At 35.4% G+C, this 26,436-nt stretch overlaps 1 protein-coding gene and 1 pseudogene across 1 annotated transcript; one reads left to right on the top strand and one right to left on the bottom strand.

Moving 5' to 3' along the window:
- Nucleotides 1-13,431: 13,431 nt before the first annotated feature.
- On the top strand, nt 13,432-13,549 carry LOC112477446 (annotated as a pseudogene).
- Nucleotides 13,550-13,855: 306 nt separating this feature from the next.
- HSD17B6 (hydroxysteroid 17-beta dehydrogenase 6) lies at nt 13,856-23,061 on the bottom strand. Its single transcript, XM_006908922.2, is given in 5 exon segments — nt 13,856-14,073; nt 15,577-15,755; nt 18,470-18,749; nt 22,768-22,785; nt 22,788-23,061. Coding segments are annotated over 5 exon segments (969 nt in total).
- Between the last annotated feature and the right edge of the window lie 3,375 nt (nt 23,062-26,436).

Genomic DNA, 26,436 nt, shown 5'->3' with positions numbered 1-26,436 from the left:
AGAGATCTACAGTATCAATGTGATCCCTATTAAAATCCCAAAGATGATTTTTACAGAAATAAAAAAAAATTCATCCTAAAATTCATTTGGAATTTCAAGGGAGCCTGAATAACCAAAACAATCTTCACAAAGAATAAAGTTGAAGGTCTCATACTTCCTGATTTCAAAACTTATTACAAAGCTATGGTAACACAATCTGGTACTGGCATAAAGATAGACACCTACACCAATGGAATAAAATAGAGTGTAGAGTGTTCTGTGCAGAAATAAACCCTTACATATATGGTCAAATGATTTTTGATGAAGGTGCCAACACCATTTAATGGAGGAAAGGACAGTCTTTTCAACAAATGGTGTTGGGAAAACTAAATAGCCACATGCAAAAATGAAGTTTGACTTTTACCTTACATATACTATATACAAAAATTAACTCTAAATGAATCAAAGACCTAAAGAACTAAAACTATAAAACTCTTAGAAGAAAATATAGAGGGAAAGGCTTCATGACATTAGATTTGGCAATGACTTTTTGGATATGACACCAAAAGTACAGGTAACAAAAGAAAAAAATAGATCCATTGGACTTCATCAAAATTACTGACTTTCATGCTGAATAATATTCCACTGTACTCCTGACTTCCTGATTATTTATCTCGCTGCTAAAGTGAAGGGTTTGGGGGTTTAGTATATTCTTTGATGGTGGAGTCATGTTGGCAGCTGCTGTGTTCATCACGAGCACATGCTCTCCACTACAAAAGAAGAATACTTGTGCAGCCAACTATCTACAAATGACTTGAACCCCTTCTCCAACGTTTCTCCCTCAGATTTTCAGGGAAGCATTTGATTAGTTTACTTATAATAAATCAACCTTATAATTAACACAATACCAAAAGACAAATACCTTAAACCAATACTGCAATATATTAGCCAAATAGCATTTGATCAAAGCATAAATGGAAGTTGATGATCAAAAGCTTTCATGTGGGGAAATTAGTTATTTTTCTGGAAATTATCCAATGGTCTTGATGAAATTCTATTTCCCTAAAAAGTAGTCAACTTACAAGACGTAGTTAAAATAGTGACAATCAATATTGTTTTTTCTAATTGCTATGTATATTTCCCCATGTTCCAAATACAGATCTCCATGTTCTCCTAGTTCACTCTCATCTTTCCCAGACTCTCTCATCTCATTTAAACAAGAAAAAGATTATGACTTTGATTTTATCACCTAGGTTAGGCAAAATGTTCCCTGAGTTTCCATCAAGTTTTGATTTTGTTAAAGAAACATAATCACAGTTCTCTTAAAAGCCTGTCCCAAGTGGTAGTCAATTCAAGTAGTCTTGAATTTATTGACCTCCCAGTCATCTTAAGGTTTAGTCAGCACAAGTTTCTTTGACTCATCCTTATTTACATTTAATGAAAAGTCATGCTGTTCAGTTTCTGGAAATTGATATGAGCCAGGACCAGGCTCCATTGAAAGTCATGGATAGCAGAACTGGTTGGCCCTGGAAGACCTCTGAATTCCCAAGAGAAGGCAGCTGGAAGCAGGCCTAAGGCTAACCTAGAAGAACAGCCTGTATCTTGGAACAGGCAAGTCAACAGTTTGTGTGCAAATGGCTCTGTACCAAAGTACAATCACTTCTTTGGGAGATATTTGCTTTTTTGGGTGGGAATGGGGGTAGGGAGATACTTTTTTCCTTTGACCCTTTTAATTTATATCCCAGAGCCACAGATGGAACGTGAGACTTACGAAGATTAAGTCAACCACTGCATTGACTCAAAAGCACAAGAAAGGACTTGCACTTGAGAAACCCTAGGAAAAAACAGCTGAATATCCAGAGAGGACATATAGATGGCCAACAAACATATGAAAAGATGCTCAACATCACTACTCATCAAGGAAATAAAATCAAAACCACAGTGAGATGTCATCTCACACCTATCAGAATGGCTGTAATCAAAACATCAACAAATGATGAGTGCTGGCAAGGATGTGGAAAAAAGGGAATCCTTGCACACTGTTAGTAGGGTTGGAAATTGGTGCACCACTATGTAAAACAGTATGAAGTTTCCTCAAAAAATTAAACATAGAACTACCATTTGATGCAGCAATTCCACTCCTGGGTATTTTATTCAAAGGAAATGAAAACACTAAATCAAAAATATATATGCATCCCTATGTTCATTGCAGCATTATTTACAATAGCCCTGATATGGAAGCAGCTTAGGTGTCCAACAATAGATGAATGGATAAAGAAGAGGTGGTACATATATACAATGGAATATTACTCAGGCATAAAAAAGAAAAAAAAAACTTGCCATTTGAGACATGAGTATTATGCTAAGTGAAATAAGTCAGAGAGTATTATGCTAAGTGAAATAAGTCAGAGAGAAAGACAAATACCGCATGATTACATGTATATGTGGAATCAAAAAACAAAACAAAACAAACAAACAAACAAAACAAAACAGAAACAAACTTATAGATACAGAGAACAAATTGATGATTGCCAGAGGGGATGGGGTTGTGGAGAAATAAAAAAAAGCGAAGGGGAATAAGAGATACAAATGTCCAGTTATAAAATTAATAAGGCATGGGGATGCAATGTGTAGCAAGGAAAGATAGTCAATGATATCGTAATAACTTTGTGTGGTAATAGATGGTTATTAGACTTATTGTGGTGATCACATCATAAGGTATATAGATGTTGAATCTATATATGTATAATATGTTGTACGCCTAAAACTAATAGTGTATGCCAACTATACTTCAAATAAGTAAGTAAATAAATATCTTTTAAAAAATAAAGACATCTCTTTAATTCAAAGGATGATATCTCTGCCCAGAGCAACGTGACCCATGACTATGGAAAACATCTATTTTGATACATTTATCAACACATCATCTTTGTAAAAAGACATCAGTGTTTTTTAAGTGTTATATAAGTTGAGCTAGATGTTTTCCTAGCTGGACTTATTGAATTTTGTCAGATAGTTAATATTCTAGCCTAACCCTAAATTATTTATGTTTTAAGAAACAGAAGCAAAGAAATTGGTTTTTATGTATACACACTGAGCAACCTCATTGCAGTTTCAGCCTCTCCAGAAATGTAATTTTAACCAGTTAATCTGTAATTTCCTGATCAGCACTAGGAGGTAATCTGCTGATAGACCCCTTTTGCTCCCCCTAGAAGGGCAACCTTGACTGAAACAGTGCATTCTTTGTTAATAATTTCCTTTTTCTGCCCCCTCTCTCTACCTTTAAAAACTTTTCCTTTTCTACAGCTCCAGGAGCGTTTCTTTCTCTTTGTTAGATCGGATGCTACCTGATTTTTAACTCCTTGAATAAAGCCAATTAAATCTTCAAATTTACTCAGCTGAATTTTTGTTATTTAACAATATAATCGGTCACCAAGTTCCACTTATTCTTTCTTCACAGTGCCTCTAGAATTCATCATTTGTCTCCATTTTAAAATAGGATAATAGATTTATTAATGTTTTCTATAAACTGGAAAATACTATACAAATGCAAGATATTATTACTGTTCCCTCTATGATCTCCTTACTCCAGGCCATCTTTACCTCTTCTTTAGGTCCCTGTACCCTTCTGAGTCCCCTTTCTCCGGTCTTACTTCTTCTTATCACCACTAATTTGACATTAAAGACCATAACTATCTTGGTCACAATTACATATCCTCTCTGAACATAGAAGCTATAGCCAATATGACAAGCAAATACTTAATAGTTAGGTTATATAAATGTTCATACATGTTCATAGACAAAAGCATCAAGGTCCCATTAGATAAAAGAGCACGGAACTATCATGGGACAGAAAAGAAATGGGTCTACAGAGACTTCAGGTGTCTTTGCTATAATTTAAAAAAGATTTTTTCTATTTTCAAACTGCCTGCTGTGGAACCATGAAAATAGATGTTTATGCTCTCTGACCTCCCCCCCAAAAAAATAATACAAAAAACAGCAGACCTATAGTTCCAGTAATGCTTACTGAAACATTATTTACAATCATATATTTTAAACAATTGAAATGTCTAATTACTAGAAGTTACATCAATTATGAATTATAACACATCGTTAAAGTATATAAAGGTTATATAGAATGATAAACTATTCAGTGAAGAAAGAACATTGTTTTGACACTATAAAATCTCAAAATTATGTTTGTATAATGATAAGAACTAGAGGGAAATGTAGAAAAATCAGTCTGCTTCGTTAAGTGACTGAATTCTTGTTGATTGGCTTCTTAGCTTTCTTTTATTTTCATTTCTATGAACGCTGCTCATGCAAAATTTTACATTGTTTTTAAAGAATCTAGCTATTGACAATTTGAAAACAAAGTGATTTTACCTGAGACCCTATTATCCCCTCTGTAAAATAGGGTTAATAATAAAACACACTTCACAGGGATGTTGAGACTCAAAATTAGACAATGTTTTCACCAGCATTATAAAAACTGCCCAATATTAGGCAACTGTAAAATCACATGAAAAAACTAGTGAGATATGTTAAATCATCATAATGTATACTTTAGCTATCTTATAATTTTATATGTCAATCATAACTTGATAAAGCTGGAAAAATAGTGAGATACAAATATGAGAGGATAAAACTAACATTCATTGAATACCTACTACATGCCACTGTACTTGGATCTTTCTATATTTGTGCAACACAAGTGTGTACACATACAATCTCGTTTAATCTTCATGCAGCTCCTGCTCTTTACAGGCCCTGTTCTTTTTCATTCAACTTGATTTCCCACCAGGGTTTCCAACCATGAACATTCTCTTTAGGGAAGATCCTATCCTGCCCACACACACACACACACCTGCATGGACCTGCTCATGCACTTCGACTCATGTAGTCCAATTTAACAGGTACCTATTGAACAGCTACCAAGAAAAATAACATATGCATATAGAAGATTGTATCCCTTATCTAAAAGAGCCATAAATCTCATTTGAGAAACCAAGTAGAGTCTAAAGAACTATATACATAAGGCAGAAAAGTTATCTACCACTTGGAACATATAATTTATCATCCAAACCAATTTGTTTGTGAAGGGGAGTATTAATAATTATGCTGCAACAATAGGAGTAAACTGGGCAAAAATAGGACATATGACCGCATAAGGAGATCAGATCTGGGTACTGAAGGACTCTTTGTTTGCTGAGCACCAAGAGAGACATGGTTTGCATAGCTGCGACAGGAAGTGGGACCAAGCTAAATCAATCTGCATGATGAAGAATTTGATGTTCTCAGGGGAAAAATCCCAGAGCAATGGGAAGAAGTCAAGAGGCCGGGTGCAGGTGGAAGAGTATCCAGGAGAGAAGCCCCTTTGATGATGGTGGCAAAGGAGAGTTTGGGGGGATGAAATCACTCAATTATTGATTTTAAATGTCTTGCTTTGAGGTATATAAACACCTCTGGCTTCTCCCAGACAAAATCCTCTGTAAAAGCTATATTATCCACTACTACTGTTATGTAAGTGGATCCTTAAGAAGAAAATTGGAGATGTTCTGAGTTCTGCTTTTGGGTTTATGTGGGGCAAAACCAGACATGGCTACCAGAGCTAGAGCACAGGAGACCCCTCCATCTGGATTAATCAATATAAACAAGTCTTTTTTCGTATATCCTATATATTAAACACTAGGGGCTTTATATGCGTTTTCACTCATGTTTAAACAAGCTTTAGTCCTTGTACAATGCCAAAGAGTAAGGGGGCTCAGCAAGTACTAGCTAACTTTTAAAAGGATGATATGGACTTTGGCCTCCTCTATTCTCTCTGTCATCTATTATTTGTCATTTTCTATTCTTTCAAATGGAAATGTCACTGGCTCCCTGGGTTCTTGCGATCTCCCAAGATGGAAATCAAGAGAGGTCATCAGACAGCAAGGTAGACAAAGAGAAAGTTTTATTAAGCTCTGTGCACAAAGGAACCAACGCTGTGAAAAAGAAGAAACAGGTGGTTCCCCAAGGGAAGCTGGGGTGAGGGTTTTTAAGGGTGTTAAGCTGGGGAAAAGCTATGTCTAGACATGTAAAAGGGGAGGTTTCTTGGCACATGAGCAGTGTGGCTAGAGGTCTCTTCATGTGTGGCATTAGCATGTCTCAGTAGCATGTTAAATCTTCACCCCTGAGTGTGATTTTTAGCATTATAATGTTGAAAAGTTTATACAGGCACTTTTGAGCCTGACTGTACCTGTGGAGCCAAAGGAAAAGTCCTTCAGCCCTTTGTAAGTAGATCCTTGTTGACTATTTTCCCTAGGGCAGGTGTCCCTGGGGGAACTTAGCTAAGTATTAGCAGCTGGCCCCTGCTTATTCGACCCAACTGACTCCACAGAAGGAGGTGGCCTCCCCGTCTCAAAAGCAGAAATTTCTCTTCCCCACTCCCCTTTCCACGTGGAGCTTCCATTCTCATTTATTTTCTCCTAAACCCCTCAGTAAAAGACCAGCCTGAAGAACCTTCAGGAGAGTGACAGCATAACTCCTGATTTCCAGTTCTTGAAAACAATCTTTCACAAGGTAGTATTTGATTCACTGCTCACTTCATGCTTTGTCAGTTACTGTTTGCAAGACCTTTCTCTTTGAAACTCACACACATGCACACACAGTTTCTTTGGCAGCAAATTTCTGCTTCACTTTCATGGCTTGTCTCACCTGTTATGTTCTCTGAGAAACCTTCCCTTAAATTCTTTCCTTTCCTCTCACCTTTCCTCCAAGTAACTGCTCCTTTCTCTGAGCTCCATTGTCCCAGTACTAGCCATTGTCACACCACATTGGGTGGTAGTTGATTGCTATAGTCTAAACAGTGTGCTCTCCAAAAGCAGAGGTCCTGCTTCCTTACCTCTGTGGTATAGTGCCTAGCTCAAAAGAGCACAGTTGTGTTAAATAGAAGCCAATTTGAAACATAAAAGCAAAAGGAATATAAGAAAAGTTTAGAGGACACCAGATTCCCTTGGGTCAAGGCTAAAGAGACCTCAGCTCTCGGTAACTTTGTTATATAAGATGTTATGTAATGTGATGTTATATATCACATCAGAAGTTTTTCATGGCACTATTTTCCATCCAATTGCCTCTGTGTCCTGTATGCTCCACATAAAACCACCATCTTATTACCACTTCCACCCACGCCAAAACACTGCAGCACACTGCAATGAACAACTCTTCATATCTGCAAAGCTCTGAAGTGTCTGTCTCTGCTTTCTCATTCAATGAATATTTATTAAGCAATTATTATGTTCAAGGAACAATCATCTCTTTTGATATCCCCTGCAGTCCCCTTGAGACCGACTGCCGAAGATAAACAATGGCACTATTATAAATGTACACCTAGACATTGAATAAGATGGGCGAAGGTGCATCCAGCTTTACTTCTGCAACTCATGATTTCAAAATCATTACATCCTGTACTTCCTTTATCCCAGCTTTCCATGTGCCTTTTAAACTTATATAACTTGGGCTGTTGGCATGATACAAGCCATCTAGAAACATCTTTTAAAAGAAAGGCTGTTAAAGTTTAGGAAAACTATGCTGTACATGATATATTCTCATTTCAGGCTTCTATAGTTAATGAGAAGGGACTATAATACATAAGAAGTGTGTCCTCAGACTAGCAGAACTGAAGAACTTGTCTGCTATAACAAAATGTATCACTCTTCCTCATAAAATTAAATTGCAGAGAAATAGAAGTTCAGTTTCTAACTCCATAAAGAAGTTTACAAAGTTGCCTGGGGACACACAGAGGAAACTTCTTCCTGAGAGGAGACTTAAGGTATGGTATTACAGAGAAGTTTTTCAAGAAAGGGAAACAGGCAGAAGGCAAATACTATAGCAATGTCAACTGAGATCAAAACTGACTAGCATCCATGAATTTTCTAATCTGGAGGTTACAAGAGCTGTTGTGGTGCTGGCAAAGAAAAGAGCTAAATTGCAAAAGGTTGAAGAGGGCATGAGAGTGAAAAAGTGAAAAGAATAGTGTAAACTCTTTTTGGAGATTTTGAATTCAAAGGGAAGAGCAAGACAGGGCAGTATCTAGAAAGGGATACTAGGGTACAAAGGGAGTCTTTTCGAGATGGCAGATGGAAGTGTATCTAGGCTTGGGAGAGGAAGAGCCAGTGGTCAAGAGGTTGAGGATACAGGCTAGGGAAGGAATATACTAAAGGACATGAATAAGTATAAAAATAAGGATTCTAGATAACAAGTGTTGGAGAAGTTGTGGAGAAAAAGGAACCCACATACACTGCTAATGGGAATGTAAATTGGTACAGCCACTATGGAAAACAGTGTGGAGGTTCCTCAAAAAATTAAGAATAGAATTACCATATGACCCAGCAATCTCTCTTCTGGGTATTTATCAAAACACCTGAAAACATTTATCTAAAAAGATATGTTCATCCCGATGTTCATAGCAGCATTACTCATGGTAGCCAAGACATGGAAACAATTGAAGCATCCTTTGATAGACGATTGAATAAAGAATATGTGATACATATATACAATAGAATATTACTCAGCCATAAGAAAAGATGAAATACTGCTATTTGTGACAACATGGATGGATCTTGAGATTATTAGGCTAAGAGAAATAAGTCAGATAAAAAACGTTGAAAACCATACGATTTCACTCACACGTGGGATATAAAACTGAAAGCAACAAACAAACATGACAAACAAACAGAGACACATGGACACGTAGCCGATTAGTAGTTAGAGGGAAGTGGGGAGAGGGGAGGTAGATGTGCAACAAACAAACATGACAAACAAACAGAGACACACGGACACGTAGCAGATTAGTAGTTAGAGGGAAGTGGGGAGAGTGGAGGTGGATGCGGTAAAGGGGGTCAAATGTACGGTGACAGAAGGAAATTTAACTTTGGGTGGTGTACACACAATGCAATATACAGATGATGTATTATTAAATTGTACACTTGAAATCTGTATGATTTTATTAATCAAAGTCACCCCAATAATTTTAATAAAAAATAAATAAAAAAGATTTGCAATTTATCTCATAAAAATAATAACTTGAAAAAATTTACAATTGGAACATCTGCTGTGGCAGCTACCTATTGGTTAATGCCAAAAAAATCATAGAGAAAATTATGATTAATTTTGGTACTCTTGAAGTGCTTTATGAGAGACTAATCTGGAGGTGGAGGAAATGACACAAATGAAATGATAGCATATACAACGGTACAGTATGACATTTAGCTGCAGAACTAGATTTGTTGTTTTGAATTTTTAGCCTTTTAGGAGAAATGACTCTAACAATTCTTTTTCTTCTACATGGTGGTTGGTACGGTAACATACACAGTGTAGATATTGTAGATCATTTACAAGTCTGTCTCCCCCTGCTAGAATGTGAGCTTCCCAGCAGAGTGAACCACCCTGGTGGGGAGGGGAGGGGAGGATTCTGGTTAGGCTATTTTAATGTTGAAATAAGGAATATAAAGATTTTATGATTTAATGCTCACAAATCTGTTACTATCTTTAAAGAATCTTACTTTTGTGTAGGTACCGCACGAAAACTGATTGCGCCACTGGAGCTCCAAGGAATCTTATTTCTGAAAATAGATTTGAGTAGAACTATTTATTATATGTATTCTGATAAATTAAAAACTAATTTAATAAGTATTTCAAAAATTATATAATTTTAAGTATTTCAGCACTGCTTTTCATTCCCCAAAATGTTTCTACAATAAATTATTTGGTCACTCTATATTTGGGATTACATACCATTTTATATGTGTTTTCTTTTTCCAATTAACATACCTTTAACATTTTCTCATGTTTGAAAAATCTTCAAAATATCTCATCGAATTTTCTATTTAAGCTGTGCCTGTCCACCTCTCTGCACTTGTTCCCATCCTTCCTTGACAAGAGTTTAAAATAAACAATTTGTCTTGAAAGTAAAAATAGAAATTTAATATATTTTGCCATGTTCATATTTGCTATCCAATTTGTTGTATTGGTAGTAGGAAATAGTTTACATCCACTCATTCCACAAAATGAGACATAGAAAAGCAGATTCAAAGTACTACTACCTATTGAAAAAACATGGTTTGTCTTTTACAGTCAACAAATGCTTTTTGACTGTTTACAAAAAGCATAAGTAATAGGTATATACAGAGATAGTTCCTATAGTTTGATACACAGATGAAATTCTTTACATTTTATTTTTGTTATTAGATATTTTAGTCCTATAAAATAGTACAGAGAATATTATTTAACACCTACACCTATGTATCTAAAACTCAACTTAAGAAATACAGTATTACTTCAATCGACACCTCCAATATGTCCTTCCTCAAACCCCAAAGGTAACTACCAACAGGAATTCAGTGCTTATCACTCTCATAAAGTGTTTAAATATAAACACTTTGGTACTTTTACTATATATACCTATAAACAAAATATAGCACTTTCTGCAAGTTTTAACATTTTAAACAAAAGATAGCATATCACCATTCATATTTGCTGAAACTTTTTTCGTTCATTTTATTCTTAAAATTTATCCATGTTGACACATGCAGCTTAACCTTATTCATGTTAACCATCAGAGAAGAGGATGGATGGAGTACTAGAAATGTGTTATGCAACATAACTACAGTTCATACTGCTGTATGATATGAAGGAAAGGTGTTGAGAGTAGATCCTTACAGTTCTTATCACAAGGAGAAATTTTTTTCTTTTCATGGTATGTATATGAGAAGATGGATGTTAGGTGAACTTATTGTGATAATTATTTCACAATATATGTAAATCAAATCATGATGCTGTACACCTTAAACTTATACAGTAATGTATGTCAATTATTTCTCAAAACTGAAAAAATAAAATTTTTAATTAAAAAAACATTTTGTGTTTACCTATGATGCAAACATTTCACAATTGGCAGCTTGTCTTTTGACTTATGCAAGGTGTATTTCATGTTGAGAAGTTCTCGATTTTATAGTAGTTAGACTTACTACTCTTCTTGTGTTGTTGTGTGTATTGTTTAGCCTTCTCGATCCCAGGTGTAAAAATGTTCTCGGTGTTTGATTTTTCTAGTTTTAAAGTTTTACTTTTCACACTTAAGTATTTGTTCCTCTGGAATTCATTTTTGTGTGTAGGATGAGGTAGGTATCAAATTTTATTATTCTCTAAACACATAAAAAAATAATAATGGTCCTATCATGATTATTGGATCATTTCCCCACTACCTCATTGTAATACCTCTGTTATGTCAAATTTCTATCACTCTATTCTTTCATCTATTTGTCTATCTTTGCTTTGCATCTATTTGTTTATATTTTTACAATTTTATAGTAAGTTTTAACACTTGGGGATTAAAGTTTCCCTTATCCTGTTCTTCAAAATTCTCTTTACTATGTATGTCCTTTTTCTCTTCCAAGTAAATCTGAAAACCAGCTTCTCAATTTAATAAAATACAGTTGTGATTTTGTTTGGATTAGAATAACATTGAATTTATAAATTATTTGGGGAGAAATTGATATATCTTTTTCTCATCTTGATATTCCCTGTTAATGAATATTATAATTTTTAAATTTACTTAGGCCTTCTTTAATGTCAAACAATAAAATTTTATAATCTTCTATGTGAAGATATTGTGCATCTTTTGTTTGATTTATTCCTAAGTACATTATATTTTTGTGCTTGCAAATGGTAACATTTTTTAAATTACAGTTCCTGTATGGTATATGAGATTTGCTTCAAAATAATCCAGGTTTGACTTAAGAACCATGTTAATGTTTTATGTATTTAAAAATAACATTAAATCAACTAGCATGCAGGGGGAGAGAAAGCCAAATTAAATACTAACAGGAAAAAAAATAAAACAAACTATATTTCAAATGAATAATAAAAATACACTGAATTGGAAAAACAAAAAACTAATATTTACAAGAAATACTTTGATTGTCTATATGTTTTAATTTGAAAGACAAAAAGAACCACAAGTAAATACTGAACTCCAACTAATAGATTTGATTTTTAGTATAGTGGTGTGGGTATAGGAATTTTAAAAATATGAAACACATGCAGACAGAAATCATTTATAATAAAACAAGAATCTATGAGTTTATTCTTATAGTAAATTTTTAAAAAGATGAAAATTTCAATCTGTAAATGTAGATGGAATGATGGAGTTAAAAATTTGCAACAATCATAGTAATAACTGATTTTAAAAAGAATCATTAATCATTATAAAATTAGTAGGTAAAAGTTTGATGAGAACAGGACATTTATATAATCTCAAAATATCCTCACAAATTACTTATTGTTAAGGAAAAAAAATTACCCTTACAATGGAGAAGCTTGGCGGACTCTACTTTAATCAAGCATTCAAACATACCATCAACAATAACGGTATAAACTGACATCTGTGCCTACTGATATGATGCACTAAGGGATACAATCACTTCTGTGGCATATCTGCCAAAATTCATAACCTGGTTCTGATCATGAGAATAGATTATACAATCCAAACTGGGAGACATTTTACAAAATACCTGGCCAAAACTCTTCAAAAATATCAGAATCATAAAAGATTTTAAAAGGTTAAGAAACTATTATAGATTAAATAAGGGAAATGACAACTAAATCGAAGCCTGATCCTGTTGAAATGGAATGAATAATGTTATGATCTATTTAAGTATCTAGAAAATATTGATAGTGAGACATCTGAGAGAAAAACTAAAAAAAAATTAAAGCAAATAAAAAACTTTGCAAGTAAAAAAGCAAGGCAGTAATTAACTCCAAGGGAAAACATTGGTAATAAAACAAAAAAAATTCGACTAAACAGTATAATAATATTCATACTTAATAATGCAAACTCTATTAATTTAACTGAAAATGTGATAAAAAAATATTAGAATTATAGGGATACAGGAAATGGTCATGAAAGTGGTATAAAAAGCTAAATTCTCATTTGCCCTAACAGGAAGTCAATCAAGAAATAACAGTATATTATTTAGAAATACAGAGGTAAATACCAGAAGAAATAGCTAAAAGTTAAAATCATTTGCCTCTGAGGAGCAGCAATGAAAGGTGGGGAACTGTTTTACACTTTTAAGCTTTTGAGTGTTAACTGAATTTTTAACTATATATGTATATTATTTTGATTTAAAAAATTAAAATCATTTCTTTTTAAGGAAGAAGTATATTCAAAAATAGCTGGCAAACAGGGATGAGAAAGCAAGATGAAATATTTATCAAAAGACCAATTTAAGTAAGGATAAACACACCTACATATTTCTCAGTAGTTCCTGAGTAATAGGTTATCACAGCACAGAACCACTATCCACTTACATGAAGAACATCAAAACAAGTTAAATTGTTTTAAGCCTATCTGTTTAATAGAGCAAGGAAGGATGATGCATTTGGGAAACAGTCTCATCAAAAAATGGTTAAAATGCCTACGGCTATGCCACCCTGAACAAGCCCAATCTCATCTGATCTCAGAAGCTAAGCAGGGTCAGGCCTGGTTAGTACTTGGATGGGACACCACCTAGAATACTAGGTGCTGTAGGTGTAAAAAATAAAAAAATAAGGAATTGTAAGCTGACAAAGCCCTTGCAATCTGTGAGGTCAACCAAGGGTTGCCTCACCTAAAAAAAAAAAAATAGTTAAGATAATAAAGATTCATCGCCTAAAGGAGTAAGTTTTGGTTAACTGACATATAAACTGGTTAGTTCTAAGATGACACCAGATAAATTAATTTAGGCATTAAAGCTTACTGTTATAGAAAGTCTAGTTCTAAATAAGGATTACTGAAACACTAACAATCAATTTCAGACTTCCATCTTCTTCACTTCAAGAGCCGCCAAACTAGTTTTCTTTAGACTGCCTGGGCTGATTTGGGCCAAGAGCTGGTCAATATATAGTCTGCCAGTGACGTAGGTAAATAAGAGAGAGGGATGGAATAAAATTGAGCATGGCCTCCAGCTAAATATCGAGTGCAGGGATACACAGATGCCAGAGCATGTTCCATGCAGCCAGTGACCAGGTTCAGGTTTGTGTTACCAGTCGACAGCAGTGTTTGGATATTATTGCAATCTGTATACAAAAAAAGAAACGGTGGTCAGCAATCTTACTCCTTGTATTTTTCTTTTCAGATTATCTTGCATGCAATCACATAAATCTAAATACATCTAATTTCTACAAGGATTAAGCCAATCAGATCTGTGCTTCCCAGTATGGTAGCCACTTCCCAAATGTAGCTATTGAGCACTTAAATATATGGCTAGTGTGACTGAAAGTGAATTTTAAAATCTTAATTAATTTAAAATTTAAAACTCAATATTGTTATTGGAAAACTTTTAAGTATCTTTGGAGCAACATAGGTATGTGAATCTACTTTATTCAGTTGGAATTTTTTTAACATCTTTATTGAGATATAATTCATGTACCATATAATTCAGCTACTTAAAGTGCAAAAATCAATGATCTTTAGTATATTCAGAGTTATGCAACCATCACCACAAACTAAGTTTAGTAAAGTTTTACCATCCCCCCAAAAAACCCCATACCCATTAGCAGTCACTTCCCTTTCTTGTCAACCAACCTAGCCCTAGGCAAACACTAATCTACTTTCTGTTTCTATAGATTGCCTTTTCTGGACATTTCATATAAATAGAATCATACATTGTGGTCTTTTGTGACTGGTTTCTTTTACCAAGCAAAATGTTTTGAAGGTTTATTCATATGTAGCATGTACCAGTACTCCATTCCTTTTTATTGCAAGATAATGTTCCATTGTATGGCTATACCACATTTTGTTTATCTATTCATCAGTTGATAGACATTTGAGTTGTTTCCACTTTGGGGCTATTATGAAAAATGCTGTTGGTAACTATAAATTTATTAATTTAAAGTATTTTCTATGAAAACATAAGGTCCAAGTTGAGATGTGCTGTAAGTATAAAATACACACCAATTTTCAAAGAATAGAAAATATCTTATTAATAACTTTTAGATTGATAATAAATGTTGAAAGGATAGTATTTTGAATACATTGTCTTAAATAAAATATTTTCTTAAAATTCATTTCACCTTCTTTTCCTTTTTTACAAGTGGCTGCTAAACTATTTAAGATTACATATGCAGCTCTCATTACATTTCTGTTGGATAGCACTGATCTAGATTATTCTAATCCATAGACAAATATGGACAATTTCAACTACTTTTATACCATGAAATACATATTTCCCTCCTTTTACATATAGGCACTTAGTAAATTCTATTTTCCTATTGATTTCTATTATCAAACTACATATACCCATGAAGGGTAAAAAATTCCTTAATATACAGTTTAAAACTTTAGGTGGGGAAGAACTTAGGACAATGGCTGGCCCCCGGCATACTGGGAACTGTAGTTCCTTAGCTAGCCATCAACAAGCCATCCATGAAGGCACTGGAATCTTCCCAAACCACACCTGCACTGAGAAAGCTTTGCTTAAGAAGCTTTGTTGTCAAAGGATCTGCCAATCATTTTCCATCAACCCTCTTTTCCCCTTCTCAAGCAAGGTTGTCCATCATTCTATCAAAAGAAAAGCTTACACTTATCAAAAAGCTTCTGTCTATAGGTCTCCTTAATATGCATAGGGTCTTCATCGCAGATTTGCCTTGCTATTTTTAAGAGTGCCTGAGTGTCTGCCATTCCAGTTCTGAAGAAGCCGGCTTCAATTATGCTGATCTTCACTCCAAAATGTTGAAGTTCACGCCCGAAAAAAAAACACCTCAAGTTAACTCCTTTGATTGAAGAACACCACAATTTCAATGCTCTCAGTGAAGAACAAACAAAACAAAACAAAACAGTTTACAAAAACATCTTTACTGAATATTTTCAAGGATAATAAAATAGAGAGGAAAAAATTATAATTTTAAACATCCCTAGTTCCAACATTGGGACATGATTATACAAACTACCATAACCATTCAAGTCTACATCTACTGTTTTGATAGAGTTATTAAGTACCTACCATGTACTAGACACTAGAGGCATGAAAAATACAAAGAATAATAAAGAAAATTAGCATTTTTATGGCAGCTCCTATGCTAAGTGTTTTACATGGGCAATATCAGAAAATTAAGACTCAGTTCCTCGTCTCAGAAAGCTCACAATTGGTGAGTTCAACAAATAAGTAAATAATTGCAGTACAATTCAAAAGAATTATAAAGGAGAGGTATTCAAAGGGCTACATAAGTAGAAAGGAGGATGCAGATAAATTTTCTGAGGGAGTCAGGAAAGACTTCAATGAGGAGAAAATGTTTAGTTGAGACTATACTGTTAAGGAGGAAATTTCCGAGTGAAAAAATGGAAAGAGAAGAATATCAAACAGTGGGAATTACACACACAAAAGCATGGACCTGTGAAAAATTATAGTGTGTTCTAAGACTATAAGAGACTATTAATAGAATATGATGTGGGCATTAAAATTACAAGTTATTGGTCATTCCAAAATATTCAAATTAGTCCAACAAATAGTTCCAAAAATACTTATCAGGGGCTGAGTATGTACCAGGCACTGGGCTAAGTGCTGCCTTCACCAAGTGAAGTAAGGTGATATTGTGTACCACGGTAGAGATATATCTAGGTAGTCTGGGGACGGTGATGACGGGTGCTCTCTAACCTATAGGTTTAAGCAGTCTTGCTGGAGAAGATGAAACCCAAGCTAATGCCAAGGAGAAATGTTTGAAACGATGGTCCACTAGAAGGTAAAACACAAAGCATCATGACCCTCTAAAGTAGTGAGTGGTTTGCAAAGTGTGAACTCCAAATCAATAGCATCATCAGCATCTGGAAACTTGTTAGAAGAGCAAATTATTGGGCCCTAGTCCATCCAGGCTTATTAAATCAGCAACTCTGGCGGTGAGTCCCAACAATCTGTTTGAACAAACCCTCCAGGTGGCTCTGAGACACACTAAAGGTTAAGAACCACTATTCTAAAGGAAAACCCTCCTTTATCAAACCCAAACCTAAAACCTTCCAAGTTAGAGCTTCAGAAAAAGATTCTCCAAGTGCTTGTATACGCTCTGGAAGAGGGGCTATGCAAGCCAGGGGTGCCTCTGCCCTCTAAATTTCACTTCCCTTTGTAGCTTTCTCACTCTGATTCCCATCACACAACATCTCCATTCCCCTTTAAAATTCCAACTCAAATGTAGGACAACACTTCCTTTCCCTGTTTATCATTAGCAAAATTAAGGCAAACTGAAATTTTCTAAAGACATTAAGTAGTGATTTGAATGTGAAAAGGACATAAATTCGCTCTTGGTCTGGGAATGACTCAAGGAGTCTAAGATACCAGTTGTGAGTGGTGGTAGATCAGCAGGCAGCAGCCCCATGCAGGGAGACAGGACACTAGGTAGGCAGGAAGACAGGAGAGGTAACTGTTCATGGTAAAAACTCTTGTCCTCAGTTGTTTCTTTAGTCTCTTCCTAGGCAGGTAATGAAATATGTACACTATAATAATATATACCAGTCATGGAGTGTGGTAGGTTAAATAATGGCCCCCAAAGATATCAGGTCGTAATCCCTGCAATCTGTAAATGTTACCTTGTATGGCAAAGACTTTGCAGGTATGACTGAGGTAAGGTCTTGAGATAGAGAGACTGTGCCAGATTATCTGGGTGCACCCTAACTGTAATCACAACTATCCTTATAAGAGAGGCAGAAGCAGATTGAAGACCAACAGAAGAAGAGAAGGCAATGTGACCATGAAGGTAGAGATTGGAGTGATGTGGCCAAAGGCAAAGAAATGCTGTCAGCCACCAGAAGCTAGAAGAGGCAAGTAATAGACTCTCTCCTAAAGCCTTCAGAAGAAACATGGCCCTTTCAACAACTTGATTTTGGCCCAGTGATATTGATTTCAGACTTCTGGCCTATAGAACTGTGAGAGAATAAATATTTATTATTTTAAGTCATCATAAACCATAAATTATGTGTGGTAATTTATTACAGCAGCCATAGGAAATTAATACATGGTGCCTACAATATTCACAGCTCATTTTCAAATGAATCTGCCCTAAGGTCAGCCTCTGCTAGTTTCTGTAGCAATATTTTATACCATTATAATTAGAAATATACTAAGAAAGAAAGAGTCACCATGGAGAGATAAGGATAGGTTCACTTTAAGGAGAAAAGAAAGTCACCCTCTCTTCAGAAATGAAATTTTATCAAGAATAAATCTTGAAAAGTGTGATGTGGTGGCAGGAAACAAAGACCTGGGGTCAAAACACAGATCTGCCAAATCCTGGTTGTGACAGGTGAACTTTGAGAAGATACTGAAGTCTGAGCCTTGGTTCCCTATATAAAACAGACTAGTAATAATATCTACATATCAAGATTTAGGGAGTGATAAAATAAGATAACATAGGTAAAAACAATTAGCACAACATCTAACACATATTTAAGTGCTCAATAGTTGTTTTTATTTTAACTTAAGAGCATTACCTCAGAACATCGGAAAAAACTTCTACTCCATACTTGGAGATACAGTAGGCTGCTCCATAGAAAGCAATTCTTCCCTGAACGCAGGAGAAATTGACAATCCTCCCCTGTGCTCTCCTCACCAAGGGAGAGGTGACTTTGAGCAAGGGAAGCATGCTCAAAGTCACCTCCATCAAACCAATGAGGTTCACTTTAAGGACATTCACAGAGGTCTCCATCTTCACCCACTCACTATAGCCAAATGAGGTAAAAATGCCTGCGTTGCTGACCAAGCCCCAGAGTCCTAAAACAAAAATCAAAGCAGGAGTTCAATTTCAGACAAAAATGACAGACTATTTAGCTTGATCAATCTTCCCACTAAAAACAACTAAAAATGCTACACAAAATATATTTTTTAATCTTACAAAATATATCTATTGGTTAATAAGAAAGTTCAGAACAAAAAAGTAAGACAGGAATCCAGAGAGAATAAACAGAACACTGATGCTGGCTTTTGATTTGAGGAAATTTGCCAACCAGTGTGCACTTGAACTTCAGTATTTACAGCCTCAAAAAACATAAGTCTAGTATCTATCTCAGGAAGGGAGTCTAATAAAAAACACTTTCTTCATTAAACAGGGATCCTAAATGGCTACACTACCAGTTTAAGGGTGAGATAGAAAGTCTTTCCAAAGGACTTAAAGTAAAACTGTCTGTCTTGAACTGTGGTGTTGGAGAGAGGGGGAATTAATCACCACAAAATACAGCTCATGAGAGTTTATAGCCAAATTCACACTATCTTGGTGGTCCAAAAAATCTCAAGCCAAGAATTAGGTTTAAGGTAGCCATGGCTTCCGAGTTCCCCCTGGCACCTGCCAGAAGCAAACATACATCTTCTCTGGAGAAATCTTTATGTCAGGCCTCAAGGAATCACCAGAGGGTTACTAAGAAAAACAGCAGTTCATTGTCACAAATCACTAAATATACAAGGAAACAAAGTATCATTTTCAAGAACCAGCAAAACAAGACAGCAGAAAAAGACCCACAAAGACTTTAGATACCAGAATTGACACATAATATAAAATATGCATGCTAAATATAACTTTAAAATAAAGGAAGGGATTGAAAACATTAATAAAGAGCATGTCTATTCAACCTTTGGTCCATTTTGAATTGGTCTGTTTTTCTCACAATTAAGATATGTGTTCTTTTATGTTCTGAATACAAGTCTTTTTTATTAGATAAAGGTTTTGCAAATATTAAAAAAGAGAAAATGTTAATAAATACAAAATATTATAAAATTGATCAAGTAGATTTAGAAAAGAACCTAACGAAACTTCTATACATTAAAGGTTTAACAACTGAAATTTCATAGACAGATTTTATAGCAGATAGACATAGTGGAAAAAAGAAAGTAGTAAGCTGAAACATAGAAAAAGGAAAATATGCAGAATGCAGCACAACGAAAAGAAGAGATGAAAAATGTGAAAGAGACCGAATAATAAAGTAAAAACATCTAACGTGTATCTAATTAGATGCAGAAAGAAAGAAGAAGGGAAATGGAACAAAGGCAATATCTGAAGTAACAAGGGCCGAGAATTTTCCAGAATTCATAAAAGACGCTAGTCCATAGATTCAAGAAGCCAAATAAATTCCAAGCAACATAAAGAACTTCACATCTAGACACACTAAAATAAAGCTTTAGTAAAACCAAAGAAAGAGAACATCCTTAAATAATCAGAAAAAAAAAGACATTATTTACACCAGGTAACACAATTAGACTGACAACTGACTTATCAACAGTAACAAGAGCCACAAGAAAATGAAATATCTTCAATGTGCTGAGAGAAAATAATTATAAAGTTAGAAAGGCTTATCTAGCAAAAATATCTTTCAATAATGAGGGCAAAATAAAGACATTTTAAGAAATGTAAAAGAAAGAAAGAGAGAGAGAGAAGAAGAAGAAAAGAGAAAAGAAGAGAAAAGAAAAAAAAAGAGAGAGATTTTGCCCCAAACACCACTTCTAAATTCTAAGGACTATATTCAATTAGAAGGAAAGCAGTATTAGAAGGAAGATTCAAGAAGGAATGATGAACAAAGAAAATGGCAAATGAGGGATAAATCTAAACAAAGATTATATATTGTAGAGCCAAAAATTAGAACTAAAATAAATAAAAATAATGAGTAATAAAAAAATAGAATAGCAATGGCAAAACTGTTAGGGGGTTGATTGAATTTCAAGTGGTCTGAGGGCTTTGGATTGATCAAGAGAAAGTAAAGTTATTAATTTTATACTTTGGTAGATTAAAATGTGCAGTAAAATTTCTAGAAGAACTACTAAAGAAATAGAATATATAACTTTCAATCTAGTAATCAAAAGGTAGAATAAAAATTCAATCAATTTAAAAGAGAAAAGAAACAAGAAAAATAGGACAAATTAAAAGCACAAAATAAGATGGTAGGAATAATGAACGTATCAATAATTAAGTAAGTGTAAATGAATGAATTGTTCTAGCTATATGCTATTTATTTATTAGAGAGCCACATAAAAGATGATGATATGAAAAAATTGAAAGTATAAGGATGGAAAGTCTCTGACGTAACAAGTCTTTATAACCAAAGGATTAGAAATATACTACTCTGAGAGAAGGACCAAAAAGAAAAGCAGATTTGGTGAAGAGGAGCTAGCAAGATAAGATTCTTCCTTTAGATTTCATGAGTTTGAGGCACCAGCAGAATTTCCAGATGAGAAATCCAGCGAGTAGTTGGAAATTCAGGTATGAGGAACAAGAGATAATTTAGAAAGCAAGGGCATAAAGGTAATTGATAAAACTATAAGTAGACGGCATCCATTCAGCATTCGTTGGGCTCTTAACAAGTACCAGTCAATATGTCAGAAACTGGAAATACAATAATGAATAAGAGAGGCCCATGTCCTCAAGGAGCTCACACTCTAACAGATGGAAAAATAATAACATTAATAATAACAATAAAAATGCAATATTAATAAACTGCTATACACAGGACAGAGGTTATAAATACCCAAAATTCCTGACTCTGCCTGAGGTATATCCTCAGATAGGAAGTAATATTTTAAAGTAAATTTTAAAGTAAATTTCAAATTAAAAGTAAATTTTTAAAAACTTATACATTCTGCAACCTAAAGAAAACAATTGTATCACTAGTTTGCAACTCCCAGGGAGAAGAGATATTTAGGAAGTCTAATTAATAGGATCTATTGAATCATAACACGAGAAGAAGGGAGAAGAGAGGATCAAAGAGGACTTGGATAATATCCACAGAAAATGGAACTTACAGAAGAGGATTTATCTATAATTGTCAAAAATTGAAAACAACCAAGACATCTTTCAACAGGTGAATGGATAAAGATACATACAATGGAATGTTACATACAATGGAATATGATTCAGTGATAAAAAGAAATGAGCTATCAAGTCACAGAAAGACATAAGGTACTTTAAATGCATGTTCCTCAATTAAACAGGCCAACCTAAAAGGCTATATACAATATGGTTCCAACTATATGACATTTGGAAAAAGGCAAAACTGTAGAGACAATAAAAAAGATCATTAGTTGCCAGGGTTTGGGGTGGGGGAGGAGACGATAAATAGGTGGTGCACAGGATTTTTAGGGCAATGAAACTATCCATATTGTACTATGATGGTGGATACATGATATTTTACATTTGCAAAACCCATAGAACTATACAATACAAACTGGACCCTAATGTAATCTATGAACTTTAGTTAATAATAATGTATCAATATTAGTTCTTCAAATGTTATAAATGTATCACACATGTAATTAAATGCAAGATGTTAATTACAGGAAAAACTAAGTGAGGGTTGTATATGGGAACTCTGTATTTTCTGTTTAATTTTTCTGTAAACCTATAACTGCTCTAAGAAATACAATCTATTAATTAGAAAAAAATTAAAATGAAAAAGAAATTTTTATAAAGAAGAGGAACAAAGGCTGACTTCAAGGAATGCCTGTATTTTAAATGATAGCCAAGGGAAAAATAGTTGGTTTCTTAAGAATATCTTGAAAATTCTTCAAACATAAAGAAGTATGGTTATAAACACTCCACTTGTAAGGTCAGATAATGGCCTCAAATCTATTTGGCTCATTTTTCAATGTAAATATTGTTAAGGAAATGAAACACTGCAAAAGATCATAACTGTCCTTCAAATGACAAAGCCAGCTTTTTAAGCCCAGCTTGGGAGATTGATTGATTGATTTACAAGACTTTAATATCTTCATGCCTAAGTAATGAAAGAAGAAAAATAATTCTCCATACCTCTATCCCCGACATGGCTGCAGTGATGCTCTCCGTCTTAGCGATGTCCAGGATCACTGTCTCCAGCCTGTCTGACATCAGGCCCCTCAGCTGCTCGGGCCCCTTCTCCATCAGACACGCAGCCAGCACCCTCAGGCCTCGCAGGTCTAGCTGCCTGGCCAGCAGTTTCCCAAAACCCGAGTCACAGCCCGTGATGAAGACGTACTTGTCTTGGAGGTGACTCACCATCTGCCTCTCCCTGTACCAATGCATAAGGTAGTACAGGCCTACGATAGTCACTAGGTACAGCCACATGGTGAGGGGAACTTCTTCCCCTTCAAAAGAAAGAGAAGAGCTTTCATTTTATTTCTTCTTTTTTTTTAGCCAGTATCTATTGAATATTTACAAGGTTCCAGGCATTACATTAGGTGCTGAGAACGCCATATTAACTAAAATTTGGTCCTACCCTCAAGGAGCCACAGTCTAGAGAAGGGAGTCAGGGAGGTAACCAAACAAATGCAGTGCAGTGTAGTTGGTAGCATTAACAGAAGTACATACACAGTCTAATGAGGCTGCAAAATAAATAAATAAATAAAATAAAAGGATGACCTACTTCCTATAAAGACAGTAACAGCTTCCAGAGGCAGGGATTTTGCAACTACTTCCTGCAGGATCGGTAAGAGTTCAAAAAGTAGACAAGAATGAGAGGACATTCCAGATAGCAACTATGTAAATATGAGTGCAGTGGTGAGTAGCATTACACTCCTGAGACCTACAAGGAGTTTAGCATGGTGCAGTACACAGCATACAGAGGAAGAAATGAGAGATGAGGGAGTGAAAGGCCAGACCATGAAGGGTCTTCTGGGCTGCACTTATCCTGTAGGCAACTAGTGTGCTGTTAGAAGGTAATAAAATAAAGAGTAAGATGGACAGATTTAGCTTTAGAAAGCTCTGTCTCACAGTCGAAGTGGAGGGTAGATTAATTGGGGTGTGATGAAGGCAGAGATCAGTTATGAGACCCCAGTTTGGATGAGATATGGCAGCCAAAGCAGTTTATAAATGTAGATACCAATCAGATACATTGTTGAAATGAGTGTTCAGAGATGCCTACATTTCCATATGCAGTTCTGGAGAAAGAGCCCCCATTTTTGGTGTTGGCTGAACTAACATATGATTCAAAAAGACACAGGTAGAGATCAAAGATGGGTGTGGACCCACTATGACATCATAAAGCCTATACCACAAGGCCTGCATTAGCTTGGCATTAAAGCCTTCCCAGTTTCATAAATTATATAAATGTCTAACCACTATACCGTACACCTGAACTCTAATGTCAACTCTAATTGAAAAATAAAATGTTTTAAAAAGTAAAAATTTAAAAATTTTAAAGAGCCTCCCCAGTGCTCTGGGCTTTGACTTCCTCCTTAGCCTTCTCTTTTACACACCTCCCTTGTGCCTTACTCTTCAGCCATAACAAGCAACTTTCAGTACCCCAAAGAATACATGCTTTTCATGTCTCAATACACAATTCTCTCTACAATTCCTTCTTTCCCAGCCCTCATCCATTTGGCAGATAACACCCATCTGTTAAGACTCTGCTGAATCATCATTTTCATTCAATGAACATCAATTCACCATCTGAGATACAATGTTAGACATTGATGCTTAACAGTGAAAAAACAAGGTTCCATTGTTAATTGAATTCACAGTCTAAGTATGAAGACTGACAAGAAAACAATGCAACATAATAGAAGTACAGGCAAGATGCTTTTGGAGCACTCAGGAGAGGCTTCTAAGCCAGTCTAGGGAGATCTGAGATGTTTCCTGGAGAGAGTAATATATAAGTTGAGACCTAAAGAATAATAATATAATAATAATAGCAGCTAACACTCGCATAGCATTTGCTGTATATCAGGTCCTGTTTTAAACATTTCACATATATTAACTTATTGAACTCTCACAACAACCCTATAAAGCAGGTCTTGTCTTATCCTTGTGTGCCGGTTCAGATGCCAAGACAGAATTAGACATGCAAGAGACTCACGGGGGGAAACACCTATAAAATAAAAAGGAGAGTGCAGGAGTAGGTGGTAATGCAGGTGAGACACCTCAGAAAGGAGAGAGAGAAAAGGAAGGAAGATTTGAGAGGAAGATCCTTAAACCTCAATTCAGCCCTAAGAAAATCTCAGCCTGGATGATGTGGAGTCCAGGAGCAAAGATTGCCCTCCTTTGAGGGCAATAGAGTCCAGGAGCAAAGATTGCCCTCCTTTGAGGGCAGTAGAGTCCTACATTGGTAGAACTGGTTGAAACTTTCAGTCTCACCCCCAGACTTCCAGAGAGGAGAGAGGAGTTAGAGACTGAGTTCAATCACCAATGCCAGTTATTTAAATCAATCATGCCTATGTAATGAAACCTCCTTAAAAACTCAAAAAGACAGGATTCAGCAAGCTTTCGGGTTAGTGAACATTTTGAGATTCTGGGAGAGTGGCATGCTCAAAGAGGGCAAGAAAGCTCCTTGCCCCATGCATCTCTTCCATTTGGCTGTTCCTGAGTTATACCCTTTTACAATAAACCAGTAATGTAGTAAGCAAGATGTTTCTGCGAGTTCTGTGAGCCACTCTAGCAAATTAACCACATTCAAGGAGGAGGTGGTTGGAATCTCCAATCTATAGCCAGTCAGAAGCACAGGTGATAGATAACCTGAGCTTGCATCTGCATGTGAAGCGAAGAGGGAAGTGGGTAGTCTTGTAGGAGTGAATCTTTAGCCCACAGGATCTGATGCTATCTACTGGTAGACAGTATCAGAATTTAATTGAATGGTAGCACACCCAGCTGGTGTCACAGAGAATTGCTTGTTGGTGGGGAGAACTCTCTCCTCCCAAAATTGTAATTGGGTCCAGAACCATTAAGGGTGTAGAGGAGTTAAATTGGTAGAGCCAGCGAAGAGGAAAATAGAATGGATAGGGACATTTGTTGCACCTTCCTCTCTCCTGTCTCTACTTTTTCTCTTTCCACCTCCCCAATTCCCTCCTTCCCCTTCGAAGCTTTCTGCTTCTCTCCAATCTGAGAGCTCTGTGCTCTCTAGTCAGCTGCCTCTGTGCTACCCAAAAGGCATTTGCTGGTGCACAAAGCTTCACCTTGCCTGTTTATTGACTAAAAGGGTAATTTCTCGTCAAAGATGAAAATCTGTTTCCCCCATTAGGGAGAAGCTTGGACCCCCAAAGTCTCCCTGGGTATTACTGTTCAATCATCACATGCCTAACAGCAGCAAGAAGACTACACTTGCAGAAGAGATATGCTAAGCCAGGCAGAATTCCAAAACATGGGCCAAATCTGAACATTAATCAAATACCTGAAGATGCCTTGACAATTTCAAACATCAGATCCAAAGTGGCCTGCTTGTTTTTATGACCATTCATCTGCAAAAGCTGTGCAATCAGAGTGTTTCTGCCTTTGACCCAGGAGTGTTATATACTTATACTGCTATTTCTTGATTTATCAATTGGAGGCATTCTCAATTGACTTCCTCTTAAGGTAAATGAGAATTTAGCTTTCTTATACTATATTTCAGTCTCTTTCCTTCTCATGCACATGGTGCTATCTGGTTAATTTATTTTAAGGAGTTTGAAACTGAACCTACAAAACACCATAATCACAATGCCTAAGTTAAAATCTTCTACTATTTACTGT

This window comes from Pteropus alecto, unplaced genomic scaffold (genome assembly GCF_000325575.1).
Source record: "Pteropus alecto unplaced genomic scaffold, ASM32557v1 scaffold433, whole genome shotgun sequence".
Lineage (NCBI taxonomy): Eukaryota > Metazoa > Chordata > Mammalia > Chiroptera > Pteropodidae > Pteropus > Pteropus alecto.
This window is presented reverse-complemented; position numbering and strand designations above follow the sequence as displayed.